The 25,496-nt window shown below is 47.5% G+C and overlaps 1 protein-coding gene across 6 annotated transcripts in view; it reads left to right on the top strand.

The window, feature by feature from the left end:
* The window catches only part of LOC127071354 (nuclear hormone receptor E75-like), a 138,651-nt gene extending 113,379 nt beyond the window's left edge, over positions 1-25,272 (top strand). For 5 of the 6 annotated variants that reach the window (XM_051010533.1, XM_051010532.1, XM_051010531.1 and 2 more), the window contains 4 exons: positions 9,116-9,204; positions 17,264-17,408; positions 20,163-20,404; positions 20,776-25,272. In XM_051010533.1, the coding sequence (XP_050866490.1) occupies positions 9,116-9,204; positions 17,264-17,408; positions 20,163-20,404; positions 20,776-22,863 (2,564 nt within the window). In that variant the 3' untranslated portion in view covers positions 22,864-25,272. Of the gene's footprint in view, positions 1-8,399; positions 8,641-9,115; positions 9,205-17,263; positions 17,409-20,162; positions 20,405-20,775 lie in introns of those variants that run through there. The other variant, XM_051010535.1, reaches the window with a different exon arrangement.
* The last annotated feature ends 224 nt before the right edge of the window (positions 25,273-25,496 follow it).

Here is a 25,496-nt window from a genome sequence, read left to right as displayed (position 1 = left end):
TTTTTCTGATTACGTAGAAATTTTCAACAGTACCAAGACGACCAAACAAACGCTACCCGATTCGTTAAGGTTTTTACAACGGCAAGAGAGTTTAAGTCCTGGTTTACCGCTAATTCTAAACGAGATGGAACGATCTTTCCCTCCGTTACTTTCCTATCACAAATATTTTTCTTTTTGACAATGATTGATAAAGAAAGATCTTTAAATTCTTCGATCTTTGATTATCGTCCTAGAATCGGCATAGTTTAAATAAGAGATGTTGTAAATATTTCCTCTCTCTCTCTCTCTCTCTCGCTCTCTTTGTTCGTTCGTACATATAAATATTTATAGGTACATACCAAAAGGACAAAAAAATATATCGGATCAGTTAGTCTTTGACTACTATCCTTAAAAGCACGACACGAATCTCTTACTCGCCCGAGAGAATAGGATACCTTAGAACTCGCATTAGATTAGATGCTATCGTATTAGGGACTCCCACAAAATTCTCTCGACGAAGTCTAGTCGATACAATCGTACAAATAACGTTCGTTCGAGGATCTCGATAATCGTGTCTCATTCGCGCGTGGTCTACCTAGGTACCTACCTACCTACCTAGCTTTTTCGAAGATAGTATTCTTTGAAATTCTAATAATGGGTCAAATATAAATCACTTTGAGAAAAAGTAATGGACGAGTAAGGTGTCGTAGAAACCGACGAAGAAAAGTTACTTATCGAAGAACAGGATGACGATTCGAAAGCGTTTGTTTTGTAAAATCTCATTGGGTGGAAGCAAATAAACGAAAACTAAAATCACATCGAACGTCAGCAACCGAACAATACCGCGTATAATCGCATTAGGATTGTAAAAATTTTTAAGCAAGTTCCTCCCACCTTTGTCGTCCCTGTTACCTCTGCCCCTTATCCCCACTCTAAACTAACAAAAGAATGTAAAACCAACCGTAAATGTCTAACGAAAGCTCGTCCGATTCTTCACGGGTTCTGGACTGTGCCAAATACGTTACTGGCTACAAGAGAGAACAAATTCTCTACGATTCCTTGCGTTTTCTCGATGGTAGAACCGTTAAGTGATCTTTCTCTCTCTCTCTCTCTCTCTCTTTGGAAAGTAGAGTTCAGTAACAGTTCAGTTTGGTCGGCAACTTTTAGAAATAATAATAATAATATAGAAATAATAATGAATAAATATCACGAGATATTTTTATATATTTCGAAACTCCATCTAGTACATCGTTCCCTGTAAAGAAACCTAAGGGAGAGTTCGGAGATATAGTACTCGTATAGACGAGACCGCATCGTTTCTCCTTGTTTTTCTTCGATTAATCGAGTTTGAAAAAAGCGGTTTGCCGCGGTCGTCGTGCGAACCGGTGAGTAGTCGAAGTACTCGCTATAAACGACTTGCACCTCAAGAAGTAGCAATGCGAAACAGGACAGCTCGGGGCCGCGGCTAGTGGCACACCATCTTTCTCTCTCCCTCTCTCTCTCTCTCTCTCTCTCTGTCGATCTCAGTCCATCTCACTCGTTCTCTCTCTTTCTCTCTCTTTCTCTCTCTCTCTCTCTGCTCTCGTTCTCCTTCGCCTTGTCTCGTCCCACGAAAGATCTATTTCTCTCTCCTCGGCCTTTTACCATCCTCGCTCGATTCAGGGTCGTACGGACGATCAAGTTCAACGCCAACGACGATGCACCGCAGCACGCCTCTTCTCCGCCCTTGTCCTTCCTATCGTATTTATCCTTCGGCCCACGTACGAGCTCCCATTTTTATCGGCCTCGACCTACGTTAAAATCAATTTTCTTTCGTGCTTCTTTTATTTCATTTAGTTAACTTACCACGAACGACCTTTATTTGGATCGTTAAAATCTTTCGGAATTTAAAAATATGTCGTTAATGTTAAAAGAGAACAAAAATGAAGTATTTTTCAGTTATGCCCTTGAACAAAATGTTTCTATTGTAATCCTTTAGAAAGAGATAGGAGAAAGAGAGATCGACAAGATTATTTCGTTTTGCGTCTACCGTAATAATTCTTAAGATCCTTTACATTCTTCTTCTTTTTTTGTTCGCCCATCGTAAAACCTTTTTTTCTCAAATAAAAAAATAGAAATATCCATTATCTAATTACGGACCGAAAGGTAGATATTAGTCATAAATCGGTGTAACAAAAGGTACTTAAAAGTTTCGACAAAAAATAAGTACTTACAAATGAATAGATACCCATACATACATATATATATATATATATATATATATATATATATATATACACATACACATTCTTGTTTTCTGTTACTTTTTCTTTTCTAGTTTTAGTTTTGAAAAACAAACATCATCCTTTCGTACTACTACGTTTATCGTCTTATATCGTACTATTTTATCTTTCTTCGTATATTTAAAAAACTAAAAACCTTTCGAAACAAACGCGTTAACATATCTATATATATATATTTTTTTTTAATTGTAATATTAATGAATATGGATGAAAAAAAGAATATTAAAAAATATTTAATATTCGAACTTGGACTTGTGTAAGTTTTTATACACGTACACTCACACACACACATATACTTAAAAAAAAAAAGGAAAGAAAAAAGAATAAGAATGCTGAATAATCCGAGAGTGATTTACTAGCCACGCAAAATCGTTCACGCGTGCCGAGTATGAAGAACGATGTTGGGGAAGAGTTTGAGAAATAGGTGTAGAACGGTTTTGCAGGTCGCGGCGTAAGTCGTCCATCGAGGGCAGAACGAGAGGAGGATCGAGAAGGGTGGGGAGAGAAAAGGAAAGAGAAAAAGAGAGAGAGAGAGAGGGGCACCAGAAGAGAAATTACTTTTTCCATTTTTCTTTCGCGGCATTGCTCTAACAATTTCCATAAGCGAGTCGCGCTTCTTCTTATTCTACCGTGTTTCCTTCCTTCTTTTCATTTTTCATCGCTTTCAACTCAGGCAAACGCGGCATTACATCCATGATCCACTTTAAACGACCATCGTGAAATAAACAATCATTATGTATATATACAATTAATTCGCGTTAATTCCAATAACGATTGCACGCGTGATACACGCTCGTTTGTTTGTAACTTCCAAAGAAATTCTAATTAGTTATCATTTTTTTTTACGTCGGAATAAAAAGTTTATAATCGATTTTTTTAATCATCATAATGATCGTATCATTAATGACATTTTTTTATTCTTTTTTTTTTTTTTTTAATTCATTTCTCCAGAGCTCGTTTTCCAAAAGAATTAAGAGAAATTGATAATCGGACGATTTCTTCGTATTAGAAAGGAACAGTTTTGATAGAGGAAGTTGTTGGGTTCCTTAGTTCGAAGAGGTCATCGAGGGTTACTCTTATTAAGAAAAAGAAAGAAATAAAGGAAGAAAGAAAGAAAGAAGGAAAGAAAGAATGAAAGGAAAGAGAGAGAGAGAGAGACGGAAGAAGAGAGGAAGAAAGAGAAGAAAGGAACCAATGGTGGGCGTTTTCTGAACGAATGCAGCTGCTCGTTGTTGTCCTCGTCGTCTTCGTCTTCTTCAGGCTGCTGCACGCGTACTCAAATGCACGTTGCATGCTCGGCCAACGCAACTCTTTGCTTTTTGTTGGGCGAGCCACGTACATATGTACATGCATACAAACATGTATGCATACATACATACATACATACATACATACATACATACATACTTACTTACGTAGATCGTATCTCGGTTACGAAGGAAAACTACGAGTCACGGATCTGTGTCAACGTCGCATCTGTTTTCGGGACTACGAAACTTTCGTAGCCCGGAGTTGTTACATAAGACCTAAAACGAATCGTTCCGAAATCGAGAGCATTCATCGAGTGATTCGAGGTGAAATCGATCGAGTGGGAGTTCTCTCTACTGACACGATTTCTCCTTCTCCTCGATTTATGTAAGATGAGGATAGATGGATCGATCGATCGATTCTTTCGATCGTTGCATAATATCGTGTTAAAGTTGAAATATTTCAATAATCGTGAGACAGGCGCGCGCATATACAGACATATCGATAGTAACAGGAAGAAGCACCTCGTAGTTGTCGTAGTGACTCTTGGCTACTACTGTGGTCGAGGATGCTGCTGCTGCTACTGCTTCTGATGATGATGATGATGATGATGATGGTGGTGATGGTGATGGTGATGGTGATGATGATGATGATGTTGCAGGTTCAGTGACATCACGCACGCATGTGCGTGACGCGGTGTCCGCACCGTTATACCCATAGCCTGCCCCATAGCACCTACTGCGGAAGTAGAGCCATATAAGCGTTCGTCGCGAGTACACACGCGCGAGTACTATCTAATGTTGGGCAATATTTAATTCAATTAAATATTCTCTTACGGGTGGACACAATTTATCGTTTCATATTATAAGTGAGAGAATAATACCATTGACGTTAACTAATAATGTATCGCGATGATGTTGAAACTTTGTATTAAACGTTCGATCAGACGAAACGATTCGTTTCGAAAGCTTGGTAAATATGTGTTCGATGACGCGATAGCCGGAACCGAAATCAGTTAACACGTTTTTTATAAAGATAAAGAAGAAAACAAAAAAAAAGGAGAAGAAACGATCGGCTACCGGACGCTTCAGTGCCAAGGACGGAACGAACTAAACAATGTAGCATTCGTTGCTGGGAAACAATCAACGGCTTCCATAAAATAATTACCATCCTACATTTTTTACATTTTTACCGTCGTAACGCGTATTATCATCTTTGCATTCAAAGACGAACCGTAACGACGATCAATGAATTCTACCTGCAAAGGATATCTCGGAGGTATTACGATAGAAACGTTTCTTCAATCTTATTATTCGTATTAAGCAAATATAGTACCTAACTGTTATATAACAGGCCGACCTGTCCATAAAGTTTCAGTCGTCTAACATCGACGCATCGAGAACAAGATTTAACGTCGTAAAACGGACGACGAGAATATACATTTATGTTCTACGAGAGAAAAAGAGAGAGAGAGAGAGAGAGAGAGAGAGGGCCATTAAGCGTGGCATAAATTACCTTGACTCGCATAAATTTCCAGAAACTTTATTACTTTACACGTTTTGTCATTGATTAAACGCTGATGTATTATCTCGCACGTCTGGTATATAATAATAATTTAATGTAATCTTCAACAAAATAAAAGAGGAAACGGAAGTTGACGTTTGTTTGTAAATGGTATAGAATATACTCTTAGAAGGCCGACGTTTGGCAAACGATTAAATATAAATGTCACGCGATGACTGGAAATCTATAGGCTTATATACCTATACGTTTAGCATATAAACCGTCGTTTATCGTTCAGGTTGTTAGCCGATTTCAAGGAAAGACAGACAGTACGACCTCCAACATCGAGCATTATGCTCGAGGTCCGTTTGAAAGTTCGCGGTAACTTACGTACCGATCGAACGATGCTTGGAAAGAGAAAGAAAAAGGAGAGCCTAGAGAATCCGTCTTCGATCGAGATACATTACATAGATTTGATTCGCTTTATTCGATCGTAAAACGGTTTTTATTCTATCGAGATATAAACTCCGATCTCATTTCGCGTAAGGTCTAATATGGAATAATACCGAACGAGGAGAAACGAAAGAATAGAAGACAACGGTAGTTCTCCTAAAGTTGCAGCAATAAAATCATGAAAATAAGTTATCACCTCGATGACGATGATGATGATGATGATGATGATGATGATAGCGAAGAGAGAGAGAGAGAGAGAGAGAGAGAGAGAGAGAGAGAGAGAGAGAGAGAGTATAATAAAAATCAAGAAGAAAGCATAATACGAGTTTATGCGTTTGTGAGGCAATAAATGTTCGAAAGAAAAAGAAAAAAAGAAGAGAAAAGGAAAGAAAAGAAAAGAAAGAAAGAAAGAAAGAATCTTTCATCCTTTCCAAGTTCAGAGGAGAACTAAATGCGAGAAGTTTGGCCAGCCGGCTCACGGCGTCGGATAGCGAGGACGATGAGATCGGCCTCGAAGAGCAAAAGGGTTTGCCTAGGCCAACGTGGAAGGGTTTAACGTCCCACTCCAGACCCTTCTCGCTTTCGAATTATTACCATCGAGGCACAACGTTGCGAGGCTCGGTTTTTCCTTTTTTCCTTTTTGGCCTCTCTTCTTTTTTTCTTCCTTTTTTTTCTTTTTGCCGGAAAATATCAAATATCCTTTTCGTTTCCACGGGATTCTCGGGATATTCCAATCGACGGAAAGAACTTCCGGTGTGGAAGCGAGATATACAGGTAGAGGGAGGGAGAGAAAGAGTAGAGTAGGGAAGGTTCTCATTATTAGCACGACTATCGTCGAATTTCAGTCATGTAAGCAAGCGCATAAAGAGACTTATCGGTCGCATAACAAATCAATGAACGTTCTTTTTTTCTCTTCTTCTTTTTTCTTTCTTTCGTTTTTTGTTCCTTCATTTTCTTTTTTTTTTTGAAAACGAGCCTAGAAATTCGTTCGTCGTCAAGTTCGATGAACTCTGGTGACGCGTGGCAATCAATTTTTTTATCGTTTGCGAAAATCTTCGGAAAGGGAGAGGGGCGGGAATGGGGAAGGGGTTGGGGTGAGGAGGAAGAGAGAGGAGGAGGAGAAGAAGGAGGAAGGAAGGAAGGAAGAAGGAGGCCAGGCGGTACACGCGACTGGAGACCTCGTTCGCTTGAAAAAGGATTGAGAAAGATCGAGATGGACGATCTCGTTCTAGCGCGTATGAAACGAGAGCAAGGATTAAGAAAAAAGGATGGAGAAGGGAAAAAAGTGGAATGGAAAAGTCGAATTTTTTAACAATAGCGAGGAAGAATATACATACTTTCGGTGCGAAGCTTTGAAGTTGCGAGGGAGGAGAGAGGGGTGGGGAAGTTAGGAGACGACGGTGGTGGGGCTGACGTAGGGTGAGGAGGACGAGCCCTTGAGGGACCGAAAAGAAAAGATACGAGGAAAAGGAGGATGAGGATAGTCGTACGAGTACCCGAGAGAGAACGATCGTGCGGGATAAAGAAGGAGAGAGATAGAGAGAGAGAGAGAGAGAGAGAGAGAGAGAGAGAGAGAGAGAGAGAGAGACGGAAAGCGACGGCGCGACGGTCGAGTCGCGCGTTGGCTCGAGCGAGAGGGCACATGGCCTTGGCCGCCGCTGCGGGGTAATTCAGTCAAGGTTTCGGCCGATGAACTTCCTCCCGATGGGAGGAAGAAGGAGAAGCCTGCCGGCCGGTCGACGTCTCGGCGCGTCGCTCGTGGAGGGGAGGAAGGGGCCGGCTCCGTCCAATGGCGTAGCCGCGCGGCCCAGCGAGTCGACTCGCGATTGGCTCGGCCGGGGCCCGAGCTCGCGCGAGCGCACTCACGCTCCCTCGCTTGTCAGTGACCTCCAGCATTGAAAATACGATGAACTCTCGTCGGCCGTTCGTTCCGTCTCTCTCTTTCTCTCTATGTTCCTCCGTCGTTCGTGTATCCGTGTATTACTACTACTAGTATTGCCATTACTACCACTACCATCACCACTACCACCACTACCATCGTCACAGCCCACTACTCGACTAGCTCTCGTATTATTATTATTACTACTACTAGCGTGACGTACTAGGTAGTAGTAGTCAGGGCGTAGACATTGTAGATGCTCCTCGGGCTGGCACGCAGGCAAGCGAGCACATCAATCCCTCCCCACCAACTCGGCACAACACAAACACAGACAAAGAGAAAGAGCAAGAGAGAAAGAGAGAGAGAGACTCAACACAGCAGACGGCCGTACAACGACGTAAACGACACGACTACGACGAAAGCTCTCGTCGAGCAAGGGCTGCAGGTATCCAGCACTCGGCAGCAGCGCCGAACTCGAGTCAGAGCAACGCGAACCTCCCTCGAGCGAAGACTTACTTTCACTCTCTCTTCTGCTCCGTCTCGTAACGGCAGCGGAACGCCGGTTTCGCGCGTTTGTGTCTGCGGCAGGGCCGCGCGCGTTCCTCCTCTGCTCTATAAGCCCACGGCTTGTACCCTCGGCTCGGAACAGATCGCACCTGCCTTTCGAGCTGGCACCAACGTTCTCGCGATCATCATGAGCTTACTTCGACAGAGTCATGCGCTCTCTTACGTCGCCGTCCTCGTCGTTCTCGTTATCGTCGACCTCGTGTCCAGTGCGTCGTAAATCAATAATAGAAATATAAGGAAAGGAAATAAAATAGAGAAAAAAAAATTACAAGAGATAAAAAAAAAAAGAAAAAAAAATAGATAAGGTGACAGTGAACGAGGACAAAAGTGCAAACGAATATTCTCTACGTAACTTCGTCACAGTGTACAGTGTTATAGGTGACAAAGTGAACTGAGTCGTGATAGATAGATGAATGGATATGGATTAGATAGATAAATAGATAGATACACAGATAATTAAATAGGTAGATAGACAAATAGTTCTTTCTGCGATTCGACAAAAGATGATACTTACGGCAGACAGTAGCATTCAAGGGGCTTTAGCGACACCACCGGAGTCACCGATCTCTGGATCATCGAGAGCTTCGAGTGTCTCGCGTATGTCCTGCGTATCTCAGGGCATGTCGAGTCCCTATCACGTTGCTCAATTGCCTCATCGTCTCAGTCCTAACATGCCCACTATGGATTCAACCGTGTCCTCGGCTAAACCCGAGCCCGAACTAAATATAGGTACGAATACGATCCACCGACTTTCTTTCCCTGTTCATTTCGATCGATCGGTACCACTTTAATCCGATTAATGGAAGAATCTCTACTCGACAAGAAAAGTGCACTGTTGCTGCAATTCCTGCGAATCTCACCATTCTTCCCTCTTACTCACCCCCACCCCAACCCCCCCGCGTGATAGCGCAGTGAAAGCGGAAAGTTGTAACGCGCCGATGCTGTAACTCGCTGCGAGAGAGGAGAAAGTGTTCTTCTTTCTCTCCCACCTTTCTCCGCGAGTCTCGCGCGCGTGCTCTCTCTCTCTCTCTCTCTCTCTCTCTCTCTCTCTCTCTCTCTCTCTCTCTCTCTCTCTCTCTCTCTCTCTCTGTCTCTGTCTGTCTTTCCCTCGTTCTTCCTCACTCTACATGCATCATCGAATCACGCGTGAATCTCAAAGACCGCGAATTCGAGACTAATCGTACGTATATTTTTTTTCTTTCAGAATTCGATGGAACCACAGTACTCTGTCGTGTTTGTGGTGACAAGGCCTCTGGTTTTCATTATGGCGTTCATTCCTGCGAGGGATGCAAAGTAAGTTTTATATATATATGTATATCTTTTTTCCCTTTCTATGCTTTTTATTTCCTCGCGATTTACAAGAGTTTCTACTCTCGTGTTTCATATGCCGACGAAGCGAACGATGCTTGGTTCGATACTTGATTCGATATATATATATATATATATTTTTTCTCATTCGTTTAATTCTTTCATGACTCCACGTAATACGATCGACGGAATTTGAACTTTTGTATTTCGCTCGTATCGTGTGTCTCTTATTTTATCGTCGCGTTGTCTCGCATAAAGAACGTAGGAAGACATATTTGCTGACTGTCGGACGTGTCCGGGACATTCGAAAGTCCTTCGAAAAGTATCGAATTCGTCGTGCCCGCGCACCGCGCGGGGACGACGAATGCCCAGGAAGCGTGAGCGATGTGTGAACGAGCGAGAACCGTCCAAGGTCGCGGAGAGGTGTTATCGACCGAGAGGAACTCGGCCTTGGACACACGGAAATCGGCGGATATAGGTACCTCGTTGTGATCTCTCGATCTTCTCTCTATCACCTTCTCTTTTTCTCTCTCTCTCTCTCTCTCTCTCTTTATCTTACTACGTCGTTTTTGGTATATAAAACCGATCTACGCCCTTGCTCGACCTTCCGTAATACCACGAAATGCATTGAACGACGAAACGACAAGTTCTCGTTTTACGTCCGGTTGGAAGGGCAACGATGCTCGAATATACACAATACAAAGTGGATAAAACGTTGTTGGTCATTCGCGATTGAATTCGAAGAGAGGGTCCAGCTTACTTCTATTTCGAGGGCGAATAACAACAAAGGCAACCACGGTTGGTGGTTACATAAGAAGGAAATCGAAAGAAAGATATTTGGCGAATTTTTAGGACGATCTGTTTCTCTCCCTTTCTCTCTCCTCCCTCTCTCTTTCTCTCTTTTTCTTTCTCTTTCTCTTTCTCAGGAGAGTCTTTTAGAGTTTTTGGAAAAACATGGAGAGAAGTAAGAGAGAGAGAGAGAAAGAGAGAGTGCAGGTAGTAGGCCTTCGGGCCTTTCGAAGGGCTACCTTCGTAAGGAGTTCTTTGTGTCGGTGGTTTGCGTGTGGCTTAGTTTCTCGGAACTATTACCGAAAGATGAAAAGTAAAAGAGAAAAAAGAGAGCAAAGTGCGATTGTTTTCGTGAAAATTCAAAGGATTCCCAAAGTCAACAAGATTTGTCGCGATCGTTAAGCTCGTCACGTTTGTCAAATTCGTAATAAAGAGACAAGGTACGAAGGCTAACATTCTCCTCGTGATCGGACTGATCGGTAGCAAAAAGTGGGGAGAAATCTAATAGAGGGTAGGGAGAGGATCGTGGTAGAGGGGGAGTAACAGCTAGGACTCGCAAAATCGTTTCGCGTAGCCTCCGAGTGTCAGCAGCACCACTACAGTCATAGTTACCGCCACCATCGACCACTTTACCACCTCCAGGTTCGATCGTACTGACATGGAGGTGGTTGCCTCGCCAGGTGCCGCGTTTCTCGATCGGTTCGGCTCTCGCAGATATGTTTCGACCGTGGTACGGTTTGCTTCGAACTTGTCTCTCTCTCTAACACCGACAAACTCGTACTATTTTTTTACGGCTTAGCTGAATGAAAAAGGGAGCTCGGTATAGTAAGCTTCCCCACAGAATGATCGACTTTAGCGGAGAAAAATCTTCAAAAGCGGCTAGAGTCCCCGCGGCTTGGTTGGTACACGTCAAAGGGAGAAAGAAAGATACATGTATATATATATATATATATATATATATATATATATATATATATATATATGTCCGAGGAAAGAGAGAGTGACCAAGCAGCTTCCGAAAATTCTCGGAGAGATGATCATCGTTTCGACCAAGAAAAAAGAGAAAGTCCGAGATTCGATATATAGGATAGTCGACGAGCCCCTTGGAATGCGTTTTCCGAAGATCCTAACGTTCATAGCTCTCTCTCTCTCCTTATTTTTTGTTCCTTTCTCCTCCACTAACGCGATAAATCTCGATCGATCGAAAGGAACAAAGAAAGTAAAAAGAAAATCGATCGATTGGGCAGACCGAAGAAATCCATTTTTTGTAATAACGTCGTCGAGATGGATTCATTAGCAGAGTTGAATGAAAACGATAATACCAGCGAGAGAGAGAGAGAAAGAGAAGGAGATCGTTCGGTTCATTCGACACGCAGGAGGTTCATGGCTCGATCAACCGGTACATCATCACTACCGTATCTTTCTCTATCTCTCTTTCTTGTTCTCGAAGCGGTCGTGAGAAAAAAGGACTAGGCTGACCGGGTAGCCGGCCGATTGACTAGGTCAGTAACTTACGGGTAGGAGCGTAGGAGCGACGCGCAGGAGCGCCGTAGGAGGCGCTAAGCCAGCCACCGGACGGTGAATCTTTCCCCGAGTGTGACCTAGCCGCTAGCGGTAGAACGTGGTCCCCCACAGCAAACCGGTGGCGGAGGAGAGGGGCTCCGTGGAAAGGGAAGAGAACGCGGAAGAGCGTCCGAGAGAGAAAGAGAGAGAGAGAGAGAGATATCTTTGAGACTAGGTCGCTCGGTCGTACTACTGTTGCACTACTATTTCGCCGTATGACTACGTCGAGTTTGCCATCTCGAAACTTTTCTCCTTCTATCTCTTTTCCTATCAGGTCATCTAGCTATCCAGCGAAAGCCCTGAAATCGTTAACGGTGACGAGGCCACGACCGAATGCCTCAACGTTTTCTTCGATTTTCTTGATTTTTTCTTTCCTTCCTTCCTTCCTTCTTTCTTTCTTTCTTCCTTTTTTCCAAATTAAGATTCCCATTCTGACCGTCGTTTCCGCTCTTAAAATTTGATCTCTCAGACGAAATGAACTAGAAAGAGAGAGAGAGAGAGAGAGAGAGAGAGAAATCTATTTGCGTTGCCGGTCGCGACATAATAAAATTTCCATCGAAGCAGAATATAGTAGTCGTGTCGCATTCTGGAAACGTTACCGGCGACATTAAAATATATCTTTTAGGAGATTCGAGATTATAATAGATCCTTTCGAACAGTGGATGTTCCTCTTTAAATCTTTTCGCGTGGAAGTGAAACGCGGTGGAGTCGCTTACGGCCGCGCGTCCGACGATTTTTCCGGAGGGTTGAAAGCAGGCGAGCGGTGCATTAACCCTCCGGTCGTCGACCCCCGAGCCAGTTACGTCACGTGGCTGCTGCTCCCCCGCCATTGCTTCCCCGCTGCTGCTCCTCCTCCTACTTCTCCTCTTCCTCCTCCTTCCTCCTTACCCCCTACCATCCCCCCTCCACCCCTCTATCGCCATCTCTCCATTTCTTTCGCTCCCTCTTTCTCCGCGAACACACAGCGTCATTTTTGATGTCGTAACGAGTCGTGATCTCATTTTCATTTGATTGCGCGGGTATTTCGGTGCTCTCGCTTGAGGTTACTGACCCCGGTGCATCTACTTTAGAATCGGGTCAGTCGCTTATTATCGTGGTAGGTGTTCTCGCTCGCAGCACCCGACCACTACCATCACGGGTATTTCTCTCAGTCTCTCTCTCTCTCCCTCTCTCTTTTACTCTATTTCTCGATACCTAGAGATAACAGATAACTTTTGGTTATCCGGTCAATTCGAACGCGAACCAACGGCGGATAACGATTCAATAACGATCGTCGGTAAAGATATGCCGAACGATTCTTTAGACTAGATAATTTAATCTACGGATAGACGCATGTTTCATGCGAAAGGAGAAAGTTTGATATTGGTAGACGTTCGGATACCCTTTTCTAGACTTTCGAAATGCTCGAGTTTATCGAGAAGTCGAGATCTTTCCGATCGAGCATCAGAATCAATGACGCCGCCGCAGCCGACGACGACGACGACGACGATGACGATGACGATGGAAAGATGGATGGATTTCGAGTGGTGGAGGGCTGTGCACCACTATCAGCTTCGAGAAAGAGAGTGAGAGGTGGGGTGCGGTGTGAGAGAGAGAGAGAGGTGGAGCGGGCGAACGGCCGGGCGGGCAAGCGGGCAAGCGGGCGGGCGGTCGTGCGGGCAAACGAGCGAGCGGTTAATGCCCTCTGTGCACAAGTTCTGTGGCGGAGAGTGTCGCGAGCGGAGTGACGCGCGTGTGCGCATGCGCGCGAGTTACGTACGTCACCGTTACTCCGTTTGGTCTCTCTCTCTCTCTCTCTCAACTCTTCCCTTCCGAAAGCAACTTCTCCTCCATGCACCACCTCCAGTACCTCCTTGGAGAGTCGACTAGCTCTCTCTCTCTCTCTCTCTCTCTTTCTCTCTTTTCTTTCTTTCTCGAACCATATCCCTACTCCTCCATATCGGTGCAGCAGCAGCAGCAGCAGCAGCAGCAGGAGGAACGGCAGCAGTCGCGCGCTCCGGTCGTTGGCCCCGCAAGAGCACGTCGTGCGTACGCGCGCGCACGCGCACGCGCTTGGGCGCGAGCGTAGCCGATGCACGTACTTACTTACTTACTTACTTACTTACTTACTAGCCGATGGCACGTATTATGCGCGCATAATGCGCGCACGTTGCCGCGGCGCCGCCGTCACCGAGCGCGCGCTTCTTCGGCCTACACGCTCCTCCGCGTGTTCTCCACCTCGGTATTCCCTCGCGATTATCTCGACGCGATACGTCCTCTCTCTCTCTGTCGCGTTTCTCTCTTTCTTTATTCTCTCGAACGTTCGGTTTTCCGATCCAGGACCACGCGAGTGACCCCGGTCACTTTGATCGAATCAATTCGGTACAGTGCTCAGTGACTTTTTCTTATCGTTTGTTTACTCCTTCCCTTTCGATCCTTCGTTTCTGGTTTTTTGGTCGTTTGATTTTTTTCTTTCCTTCTTGTGAGAATCTACTCGCGAGTGAATTTTCCCTTTTTCGTTTTCGTTTCTTCGATTTTCCTTCCTTCCTTCCTTCCTTCCTTTTTTGAGAGATATCGTTCACGTCGTATATACTAATAGAAGAGGAACATGGGACTTGGAATATTTTTTATCGTCCTTGTAAACGAGGGTACGTTATCAACAATTAGTAATAATTAATTTAATCCCAGTTTCGCGTGGTACCGACGAATTTCGGAACGATCCGATCTTAGCACGTACGTTTATAGTTCCGACAGTTTTTATTGGCTCGTCAAATGTTGTTATTATCGAAACGTATGATTATTAATCCGATCCAATCGGTATCGCAATTGGACGTTAACGGATTTATCGTTCGATCGTCCGATTGCTACGACCTTTCGATTGTATCGTCGGTTTTAGATATATACGTTTATAATCTTTCGAAGATAATCAGATACAGATAATAGTCTGGTTGTTATTTTGGAAAGATTTCGGATAACGTTCGCTGGTTATTCTCGTAATGACTATCGTAAAGATAAGAGCAGCGCGGGAAGGTGCGAAAGGTGGTCGTCGGCCTCTCTGACCCGTCCGAGGGAGAATATACGGTTTAAGAGATCGATGCTCCGCGTTCTACCTCTCGCGACCTCTCTTCCACCTAGAACGAAGGGTTCAACGGGGGTTGCTGCCCTCGTCCGGGCAGCGCGCGCGCGTAACTTGGATTTTCGACTCTTCGGTGAGTCCATTCGTAGTTGCGCCTTACGATCGTCGAATTATCCGCCGCAAACCGAATCGCTTCGTCTCCGGTTACATGCCTTTTCCTTTTTCTCTGCAACGATTACATTACAGAGTAGCTGCTAATCGACGCGGCGTGTCGATATCTCAATGTCCTTCGATCGAGCGACAAAAAATCGAGGACGATGATAAATGGTCTTGAAAAAAAAAAAGAACAAAAAGAAAACAAACGGAAAGAAAAATCGAGAACCGCAAAATTTCCTGAATTCGAGAGAAACGAAGGAAAGGAGAAAAGAAGCGAAAGAAAAAATAACGGATCGTGAGATCAAAGATTCGCTTCGTGCAATAAGACGAACGTGACGAAGTATATTGCTTTTTAAACCTTGACACGTGCGGTTTTAAACTTAGCGCACGTCGCGTTGGAATTATTTCTGACTCGAGTACTTGCTCGAGATTAAAAGAAAAACGAGTGGACTATCGGTCTTGTTAATTTTGAAAGAAGTTACGGGGAGGGTGACGAGGGAGTGATAGAGGAAAGGATAGAGATTTTGATCGTCCGATTGAACGGACGAAATTGGTCATTGTTTATGAAGTACTGGAATAACCAGCCAATCAACGATCGAGAAAGAGATTCGTGGAAGAGTTATAGCGTATTCCACGAGTAGAAGCCACTTTGGTTCATTGACTTGCGCGAAGCGCGAAGATGCAACGGTACATCGTTCTCTCTCGTCTTCGTCGTCGAAGCGAAGTTGAGGTAGGCGAGGTCGCGGTGTGCACGGCTGCTGACGTCACGAGAGAGTCACTCGCGAACGAGTCTAAGCGTATACGGGCGTGTGCATGGCATGTCTTTCCTCGCTAGCGAAGCTTGCGTTCGCGCTTGCGCTTCTTGCGAGTTCGCCGCCGTCGACGACGACGACGACGACGACGACGACGACGACGACGACGTCTACGCGCCGATAGTTACGTAAGCGAGGTCGTTGACCGATAGCCCGCCGGGAAATCCACCCGCCATGACCTACCTTCCTCTTCGTCATCGTGACGAGAACCGATCCTCTCTTTCCCCTCTTCTCTCTCTCTCTCTCTCTTTCTTTCTCTCTCTCTTTCTCTTTGCTTCTCCCCTCTCCTCTTAACCTCCGAATCATTTCCCATTTTGAAAATCCGAATCGAACTCGTTACTTTTCTTTAGCGATTGCTCGTATTTTTACATCAACCGAGATACGATAAAACGTCGATGAATAATCGATAGGTACAATTTCATCGTTAGATTCCTACGATCCGATAAAGCTTTCGGAATCGTGCTGGTATATAAAAATCTCTACGATTAAATATAATCGACGCTAAAAATAACGACGCTGATAAATATTTGTTCCCCCTCCCCAAGCCCTCCTGTTCGTCCAATACGAAATTATAAAACGTCGAGGAATATAAGAAAATACTATGGACGTTTAACGTTTAACGGATAGGATTATTTTAGAGGAATACTTTCTTCTCCATTTGGAGACAGTACTTTGACCGGAATCGGTATGGAATCGGAGTTATTAAGAGGGCTTGAGAGGGTTGTGAGCGAGCGAGCGAGCGAGCGAGCGAACGACCAAGGGAGGGAGGGAGGAGAGGAGATGAGAGGTGAGGGGAGGAGGAGGAGGAGGACGAAGAGGGGAGGAGGAGAAGAAGGAGAAGGAGAGGAGGTGGGGAAAGAACCCGTTAGTAGAGCGTTCGGAAGGCGCGCGCAAACCTCCGTGCTCGTTGCTGCGAGAAAAGGAAGACAAATATCGTGGATCGCGGGTATGTGTGTGTGAAAGCGAGCGAGAGAGAGAGAGAGAGAGAGAGAGAGAGAGCCGAAGGAGCGTACGAACGAACGAACGAACGAACGAACGAGCGAGCGAGCGAGCGAGCGAGCAAGCAAAGGGGGACTCTCACTTTCACGCGGTGAACTGCGGGTGAACGTCCGGGAATTGGGTCAGAGGACCCCCACCCCGTCGCGCCAGAGGCAATGTGCCGAGGCTCTATGCTCTCTGTGCTAGAAAGAGCCAGTCTACAGCCAAGCCTCGATACAAACGGTCGCTTCTTTCTTCCGCCGAAAATCGCTCCTCGTTGTCGATGTGACAACGCGCACCTTCTTTCGCGAATGATAAGACGATTCGTTTTCGTATATATGTATATATATACGTATCAATGTGAGAGAGTATATTCGGCCGAAAGATATTCTCTTTTCGTTTTGTGATCGTGAGCTAGAGACACAGAGAGAGAGAGAGAGAGAGAGGGAGAGATAGAGACTAGAGCACGGAGCATATAATTTCGATTCGCGTCAGCGTACGAACGCGCGCGGAGTATTCGGTACGACGGCATAACGCGCAGCGCAGAGTAGATTCGTTTATTCGGGGTGAATTAATGGGGTGCCTGTGCGAGTGCGAACTGGCCACCCCGCGCTCGGGGACCGATTGTTCCTCGGGGTCCTCCTCGGACAGCGACGGTCAAACTGACGAAGGTTTCGTTGGTGATTCGCAGGGCTTCTTTCGCCGTAGCATCCAGCAGAAGATACAGTATCGGCCCTGCACCAAGAATCAACAGTGCAGCATCCTGAGGATCAACAGGAATCGCTGCCAGTACTGTCGTCTCAAGAAGTGCATCGCAGTCGGCATGAGTCGCGATGGTGAGTCGTTTCATATCTTTCCTTATTTGATTTTCTCCTTTTTTACTTCTTTCTCGAAACCCTATGTCACGTCGATGCGATCGATCGATCGAGCAACGATAGGTTCGAACGTAACCAGTAGAGAGAGACACGCGTAGCACTTTTCGTTCTCCTCGCGTATAAAATGGAATTGCGCAAAGAACGAAAAAATCCGTGCGATTTTCCCGCGACCGATGCCGTTTCTCGAACGTACCTTTTAAAATTTAGATTGCCAGGTCATTGACCGTTTGCGTAACGCTGTTCCCCGTCGCACAGCGCAGGGGTGTCGCAACGGGCGAAAGTGGCCGCTTCGCCGTTCGAGAAAGCAGCGCCAGCACGATTATCCCGCGATTGGTGTAACGAGTTCGCTTTCTTTTTGAAATACTTGTGAAAGCTTCGGCCCGCGCGCCTTCTCGTTTCTTTCTTATTCCTTTCTTTCCGTCTCGTCCTTTCTAAGGCGGTCGATAACAAGGAGCCACTCGCGATACGACGAGTACCTACGTACGAGGTCGTTGACCCCGAGTACGATTCGAGCCGATTTAGATCAAGACCCCCTTCGGAGGAGTTCGAAAATAGAAACAAGCCTCGAATAGAGATATCTCGGGAGAGAAGAATATCCGCGATCGTCCAACGACTATTGTTTCGCTACACGAAGGACAGAGAAAAAACATCGGATCGACATTTTTTTCATTCGTACTTGGGTAACGCGTGCGATAAGAGGGAACGTAGAAGGCGAAGCTCTCTCGGGGTCAATAATCTCTGGCGTAGCTCAGCTCGCGGCTAAGTCGAGTCCGTAGAAAGAGTACCGCTACGTGCCGCTACATCCCCGGTGACCCTCGCGGCTCCCCCACCACTCTAACGCTATCTCTTCCGTCGCACGGAACGGAGCCTCCCACTCCTCGCGCGGTGACGAGCGCAGCGAGAGTGCGCGCTCCCTGGACGCGTAGCGTCGTGTGGCGCTAAACGTCGTGCGGAGACCTCGCGAACTTTGCCTACTCCCACCACCGGTCCGGCTACTCCCACTTCTGGCCCGACTCACCTGCCGTCGGTGGCGCATGCTCGCGACGTTGGCCGTAGGCTCATTCCGCGAGCGGACGTCGCTGCGGTCATGTCGTTCGTGCTAGGATCGAACTCATCGATATGTTGCGAACGCGAATACGCGTTCTCGTTGTATCTCCCAAGGTGAAGATCCTCTGTCGAATCGAAGTGACGTAAAGAAATCGTATCGAGAATGTTATCGTCGTTATCTCGAACTCGAGAAGATATAAAAACGAAAGTTCGCACTAGATCGATAACTTTGATCTTTTATCCGCGTAAAGAAAGAAACCTCGTGCATACTTATAGAACTTTGTTTTCCTCTCTATGATTTTGTTTTCGCTTTATCTCTCTCTTTCTATCGCGTACCTAACGAGTCTATCCTTAGATCAAGGACATCTCTCTCTCTCTCTCTCTCTTCTTTCGCCTCTCTAAGCGCAGGCGTCCGTCCGTCCGTCCGTCCGTCCGTCCGTCCGTCCGTCCGTCCGACCGACCGACCGACCGACCGACCGGCCACCCACCCGCCCGTCCTTCTCTCTCGCGTTGACCGCTACGCTCGACGAGTACGTTCGCTGCTATATAGGCTATATAGGTCGGCGGTACGCCTCGCGCGGCTGTCGCTGAAAGCAAGTTCAAGGCCAAAGGCTCGGCAAAGGCCACAATCGCGTCGGCGGTGCCGCGGTGGTGGTGGGGCGTCTTTGATGGCTGAATAAGTGGAGGGGCTGTTGAACGCAAGTCGCGGAACATCACTCAGTCGGCGGTGATGCTGTCTCGCGTTTGCACGCGTCGTTCCGTCCCGCTCGGGTCTCGAGGAGCACACAAGTAGCGGACGTATTCGAAGCGGCGTGCGTCGTGTCCCGCCAACCGAGCGCCACTTTCTTATTTTTTTTTTCCTTGGTCCTCCGGAGTGACTTGTCGCCGTTCGAGTCAGCCTAGATCGCGATCGAGGATCAAGACTACCGCGCTATTTTCCAACGCATTTTTTCGTCGTAACGAAAGAGCGACCATAACAAATCGGTCGACGAACCTCGACGATTGGATCTCACGTACTCTCTGTGCGTCGCCGGAAGTGTCTGTCGTTCTCGGAAATAATCGAAAGCGATTGATACCGAAGAGGATCAACGACATTCGTTTTCCTTTTTTTTTTTTCACGCGTTTCCCTCGACCGTCATGGGAGACGAGTTGCCTATTCTCAAAGGAATCCTCAACGGAGTCGTCGATTATCACAATGCACGTAGGTTGCTCGATGGATCTCTCTCTCTCTCTCGCTCTCGCTCTCGCTCGCTTTTTACCGCTCTCGTGTCCTCCGTCAAAAAATTCTACATCGAGGTCGCTTTACTTTCTAACCGAAGATTCGTACCGTGCTAACTTTCGTCTCGGTGCGAGAAAGTCGTGCGCTTTCACCCTTGGAAGCGAAGTCTTTCTTTTCCTTTTGTTTTTTTCTTTCTCCTTTTTCTCTTTTCCTGCTCGCGGGGAAACAGGGCCGACGACGGTCGAGCGTCGACGTATCAACCGATTAGCCGGCCGCGTCACGCGAGCACCGACGATACGTGCGCGTCGAGGAAGGTCGACCGCGTGAATCATTCGCGTCCATCGATCGCATTGACAGTGTTTAACGACTCCACTCTCCTCTCTCCGCTTCTCCTCTCCGATTGACCTTCGCACGAGTCTAATCCTTGGTGCTTCCGCTTTCGGTTACAGCGGTGCGATTCGGCCGCGTGCCCAAGCGCGAGAAGGCCAGGATTTTGGCTGCCATGCAGCAGAGCTCCCACAGTCGCTCTCAGGAGAAGGCAGTAGCGGCCGAGCTGGAGGACGAGCAGCGTTTACTCGCGACCGTCGTCCGAGCTCACCTCGACACATGCGACTTCACCAGGGACAAGGTCGCGCCCGTTCTCGCGAGAGCTCGAGAGACACCGAACTACACGGCCTGTCCACCGACCTTGGTAAGAACAGTCGACGAGTCGGGCGAAACGGGTGAACGGAACAACGAGGAGGCACGAGTGCCTCGCTCCCCTTCCACCACGAAATTTCGATCGCTGTCTCTTAACCGCGTCACTTCTCGACGAATGCTCCACCGCTTCCTTTGCCATCTCCCTTTCGATCGGATCTACGCGGAAACTACGAGGACCGGTCGTCCTCGAACCTCGCGAAGGAGGAAGCGCCGCGCTTGACGCACGCTCGCGGAGGACGACCGGTCCCGCGATCGTCCCGCGATTCGCTTTTACCACCTACCGCGCGAACGCTGCGCTCCTCTTCGGCCATCCTCGTCGTCCTCTCCGACCTCGCACGTTTTTCTTTCTCTTTGTGTCGACAGGCATGCCCGCTGAATCCGAATCCGCAACCATTGACCGGCCAGCAAGAACTGCTACAGGATTTCTCCAAGAGGTTCTCGCCGGCGATCCGTGGCGTGGTAGAGTTCGCCAAGCGCATACCTGGATTCAGCCTGCTGGCTCAGGACGACCAGGTCACCCTTTTGAAGGCCGGCGTCTTCGAGGTCTTGCTCGTTAGGCTGGCCTGCATGTTCGACGCTCAAACGAACAGCATGATATGCTTGAACGGGCAGGTGCTGAAGCGCGAATCCATCCACAACAGCAGCAACGCGAGATTCCTCATGGACTCGATGTTCGACTTCGCCGAAAGGGTCAACTCCCTGCGGCTGTCGGACGCCGAGCTCGGACTCTTCTGCTCGGTGGTCGTGATCGCCGCGGACAGACCGGGACTACGCAATACCGAACTCGTCGAGCGTATGCACAACAAGTTGCGCAACGCCCTGCAAACGGTCCTCGCCCAGAGCCATCCCCAACATCCGGATATCTTGAGGGAATTGTTGAAGAAGATACCCGATCTGAGAACGCTCAATACTTTGCACTCGGAGAAGCTCCTCGCGTTCAAGATGACCGAGCAACAGCAGCAGCTCCAAGCTCAGCAGCAACAGCAGACGCAGCAACACGTGATCGCGACGAATCAGCAGCAGCAGCAGCAGCAGCAGCAGCAGCAGCAGCAGCAGCAACAGCAGCAGCAACAGCAGACGCAGTCGGGGCAGCAACAGCAAGCTCAGCAGCATTGGCCGATGGAGGAGGAACCTCCTGCTTCCTGGGGCTCGGCCTCGGACGTCACGCTCGACGAGGCCGTCAAGAGTCCGCTCGGTAGCGTCTCCAGTACCGAGAGCACGTGCAGCGGCGAGGTAGCCTCCCTGACCGAGTACCATCACGTCGCGGCGACCCCGAGCGGACACCACGCGTCGAGCGCGCCGCTTCTCGCCGCTACGTTGGCCGGTGGTCTCTGTCCGCATCGTAGACGCGCCAATTCCGGCAGCACGAGCTCCGGCGAGGACGAGCTCCATCGCGGAAGCTTGAGCAAGACCCCTCAGCCGCCTCACTGTCCGCGTTTCCGCAAGTTGGACTCGCCGAGCGACAGCGGCATAGAATCGGGCACCGAGAAGGCCGACAAGCCGGCGAGTAGCAGCGCCAGCAGCGCACCCACCTCGGTTTGCTCGAGTCCGCGCTCGGAGGACAAGGAGGTCGAGGATATGCCGGTACTGAAGCGCGTCCTTCAAGCGCCACCGCTCTACGACACCAACTCGCTGATGGACGAGGCTTACAAGCCGCACAAGAAGTTCCGTGCGCTTCGCCAAAAGGACAGCGCCGAGGCGGAGCCAGCGGTGGTCGTCCAACACGCCCAATCTCAGTTACATCTCCACCTGACCTCCCCGCCGGCGCGAAGTCCGTCGAATCCGACGACTCAAGCTACCTGCCCGCAAACCGCGAGCCTCCTTAGCAGCACTCACTCGACTCTAGCGAGAAGTTTGATGGAGGGACCTAGGATGACGGCGGAGCAGTTGAAGCGTACCGACATTATCCACAACTACATAATGCGAGGGGAGGCGAGCCCGAGGTCACCCCCGGCCGTCTCGCCATCGCCAGCGGAGCAATGCGCCTCGACGACCACCGTCACCACGCGCTCTTCTCAAGGATCTCAGGGTCTGCTGCAATGCGCCACCTCCAGCTACTCCAGCACCTCCTCCTCCAGGTGGCCGGCCACCTCGGTCATCACCACGACCACCGGTGCACGACAGCAGCAGCAGCAGCAGCAACAGCAACAACAACAACAACAACATCAACACCATCAACAGCAGTCTTCCTCGGATTACCTCGTAGTCGGGAACTCACCCGCCTCCTCGCCAAGATACCTCTCGGCCGCGGCATCGAGTAGTACGAGCACGAGTCCGAGGCCGACCTCGAGCACGGCCACTCTCGTCCTCTCCGGTTGTCCCACCAACATGATGGAGCTCCAAGTCGACATCGCCGACAGTCAGCAACCTCTGAACCTCTCGAAGAAGTCACCGTCCCCGTCGCCGAGGCCGCTCGTCGGCCCCTGCAAGGCTCTCTCCCTCGAAGCGTAGTGCTCTTGCCGCGAGACGGAGATCTCTTTCGTGACTCGAAGAATCATGTGTGTGCGTGTGTACTCTATTGCTACTATTACTACACTACTACTACTATTACTACTACTACACTACTACTACTACTATAACTACTACTACTACTACTACTACCCACCTTGCGCAAAGAGTGTCGTTACGTACATGTATATGTATTTTACCGTCCGTGCGACGGCACACCGAGGAGGATCGAGCGTCCCGAGAGGATCGGAAGCAGGACGAGGAGGAGGAGGAAGAGGAGAAGGAGGAGGAGGAGCAGGAAAAGGTGGGGACAAAGAGGAGCAGGAGGAGGAGGAGCAGCAGCAGGAGGACGAGGAGCAGCAGGAGCAGGAGGAGGATGACAAAGTGCCAGGACACTCCGAGCGCGTGACAAACCAAATAATTTATTAATTTAAACTATTTTATCGATAATCCGCGCGAAAGAGGACGCGGTGAGAAGTAAAAGGAGGACAAAGATACGACACGAGAGGACCACATCTCCCTGACGTAAGGACTATGGAGGAGCGTATGGAAGAGGAGGACAAGGAGGAGGATGGAACGTTTCAGTGTCGATGAGTTTCTTTCGTTTCTTTTCTTCTTTCCGAGAGTGCGTATACGTGCTGCATCCGAGGAAACGCGCGAAACTCGATCGAGAGGACGTTCACGCGCGCGCACGCAAACTCGATCGACGTTTTAACCGCGCGTGTTCCAAAGTTTGCGCGGTGCCGGATATATAACAGAGAGTTTGAGAGGGACGAACTAACGAAAGGAACGAGAAAAAGATAAAGCAGGAAGAAAGCAAAAGAAAAAGGAAAAAAAAAGAAGAAGAAGAAATAAAGAACCACCTATCGTTATCTCGCTATCAACCTATCTCGACCTATCTGTTTCTAGGCGAACTAGAGGATAGACCGTGCTGCACCCCGTAAAGAAAAAAGAATTGAATGTTTACAGAAGATAAAAGCAAAAAGAAAAAAAAATTAATAATCTATTACATGTGATAATCATGGAAATCGCGCATCCTGTACAGTCTCCACCTCATTCATTGATCATCTACTCTACTATAATTATTGAATATTATTAAAAGTAATTAATTATTATTGTAATATCTCTGTAAGGTATAATAATCGTAAAAGTTATCATCTCGTGTACGTGTGAAGTATATAGATAAAGGGTGAATCATAGAATGAGAGAAGTAATAGTGTTTTTTTTGTGTGCGTCTGCATGAGCGAGAGAGAGAGAATGTGAGAGAGAGAGAAAGAGAAAACGCGTGCTTGTGGAAGCGAGTCGGGGCAATCGAAGTTTCTTCTGACCGAGAGAGAGAGAGGGAGAGAGAGAGAGAGAGAGAGAGAAAGAAAGCGAGAAAGCTAGAAGAAAGATATAGACATAGAAATAGCGGCGATCTTTCGAGTAATCGAGAGGGAGAACGCTAGATTCGATTAAAACATTTAAGATGATTTTGTTATGAGACTGACCGGCCCGCCGCGGCCTCCAGTTTGCAATTACCGTACCTTTATACCGCGCGTCGCTTATCCCACGTACGAACGGGACAATCGACGCGACGTTAATTATAATCCTCTAATCGCGTCGTGTAGCGAGATACAATAGATATCGTAGGTGCCGCTTTCGAACGCGGCGAATACACAATATTACGTGTTTCGTGTGGCTGCATTGAAAGAGAAGAGAGTGCAAGGGTGGTTACGTATATACGTACGTACGTGTGTTGCGCGTGTGGCGAGGAAAGAGAGAGAGAGAGAGAGAGAGAGAGATCGAGCGCAGAGAGGAAAAGACAAGGACGACGAGATGATTGTAGAAGAAGTAGATCGAAGGAGAAAGATATTTTTTTTGCGTAGGATCGAAATACGATCATTGAAAAATAAAAGGGATAAGAAATTCAAAGAAGAGAGTGATAGGGATGAACGGACGGACGGACAGTGAGAGAGAGTGAGAGAGAGAGAGCGAGCTCCGAGATAGTATCGGTAAACGTTTTGTAAATAGTAGAATCGTAAGGCTGAGTCCTAGTTGGCGCGAATGAGCAAAGTTTTTCGTTGCTTTACGGATAATGCGTGAAAGAGGATAAAATGATAGAGATAGACGCGGCGGGCCGCCGCCGACGTGTTGTTGAGACGCCCGCCCCGCCCCCTTGACCCCCGGCATATTCAAGAGCGAACATACGGAACAGACACGCAGACACACAGGGAGATCATACACCATGTACCACACGGATATACCATAGAAACATACCGTAATACCGCAAAACTCAAACAAACACACACAAACACAAAACACAAACATGCGCGCACGCACGCTCGAGAATACAATAATTCAATACACGCTGAATCACGTGCTAGAAAAGACATTAAGAAAGAGAGAGAGAGAGAGAGAGAGAGAGAGAGAGAGAGAGAAAATAAATAAATAAATAAATAAACAAATAAACAAATACATAACAGCTCGCTAAAGTCGCGATCCCGCAAAAAAAGAAGAAAAGTAAAGAAACCGGAGAAGAAGTTCGCCGAATAGCGAAAATTCTTTGAGAAAACAGGAAACCTTTCCCCGACGAAAAAAACAACAACAAGAAAAAATAAAAGCCGCTTGCAAATCCCTTCGAAGCACACACACAT

This window comes from Vespula vulgaris, chromosome 21, assembly GCF_905475345.1.
Source record: "Vespula vulgaris chromosome 21, iyVesVulg1.1, whole genome shotgun sequence".
NCBI classification, from domain to species: domain Eukaryota; kingdom Metazoa; phylum Arthropoda; class Insecta; order Hymenoptera; family Vespidae; genus Vespula; species Vespula vulgaris.
The sequence above is the reverse complement of the archived record's forward strand: the minus strand, read 5'-3'. Positions and strand labels throughout refer to the sequence as shown.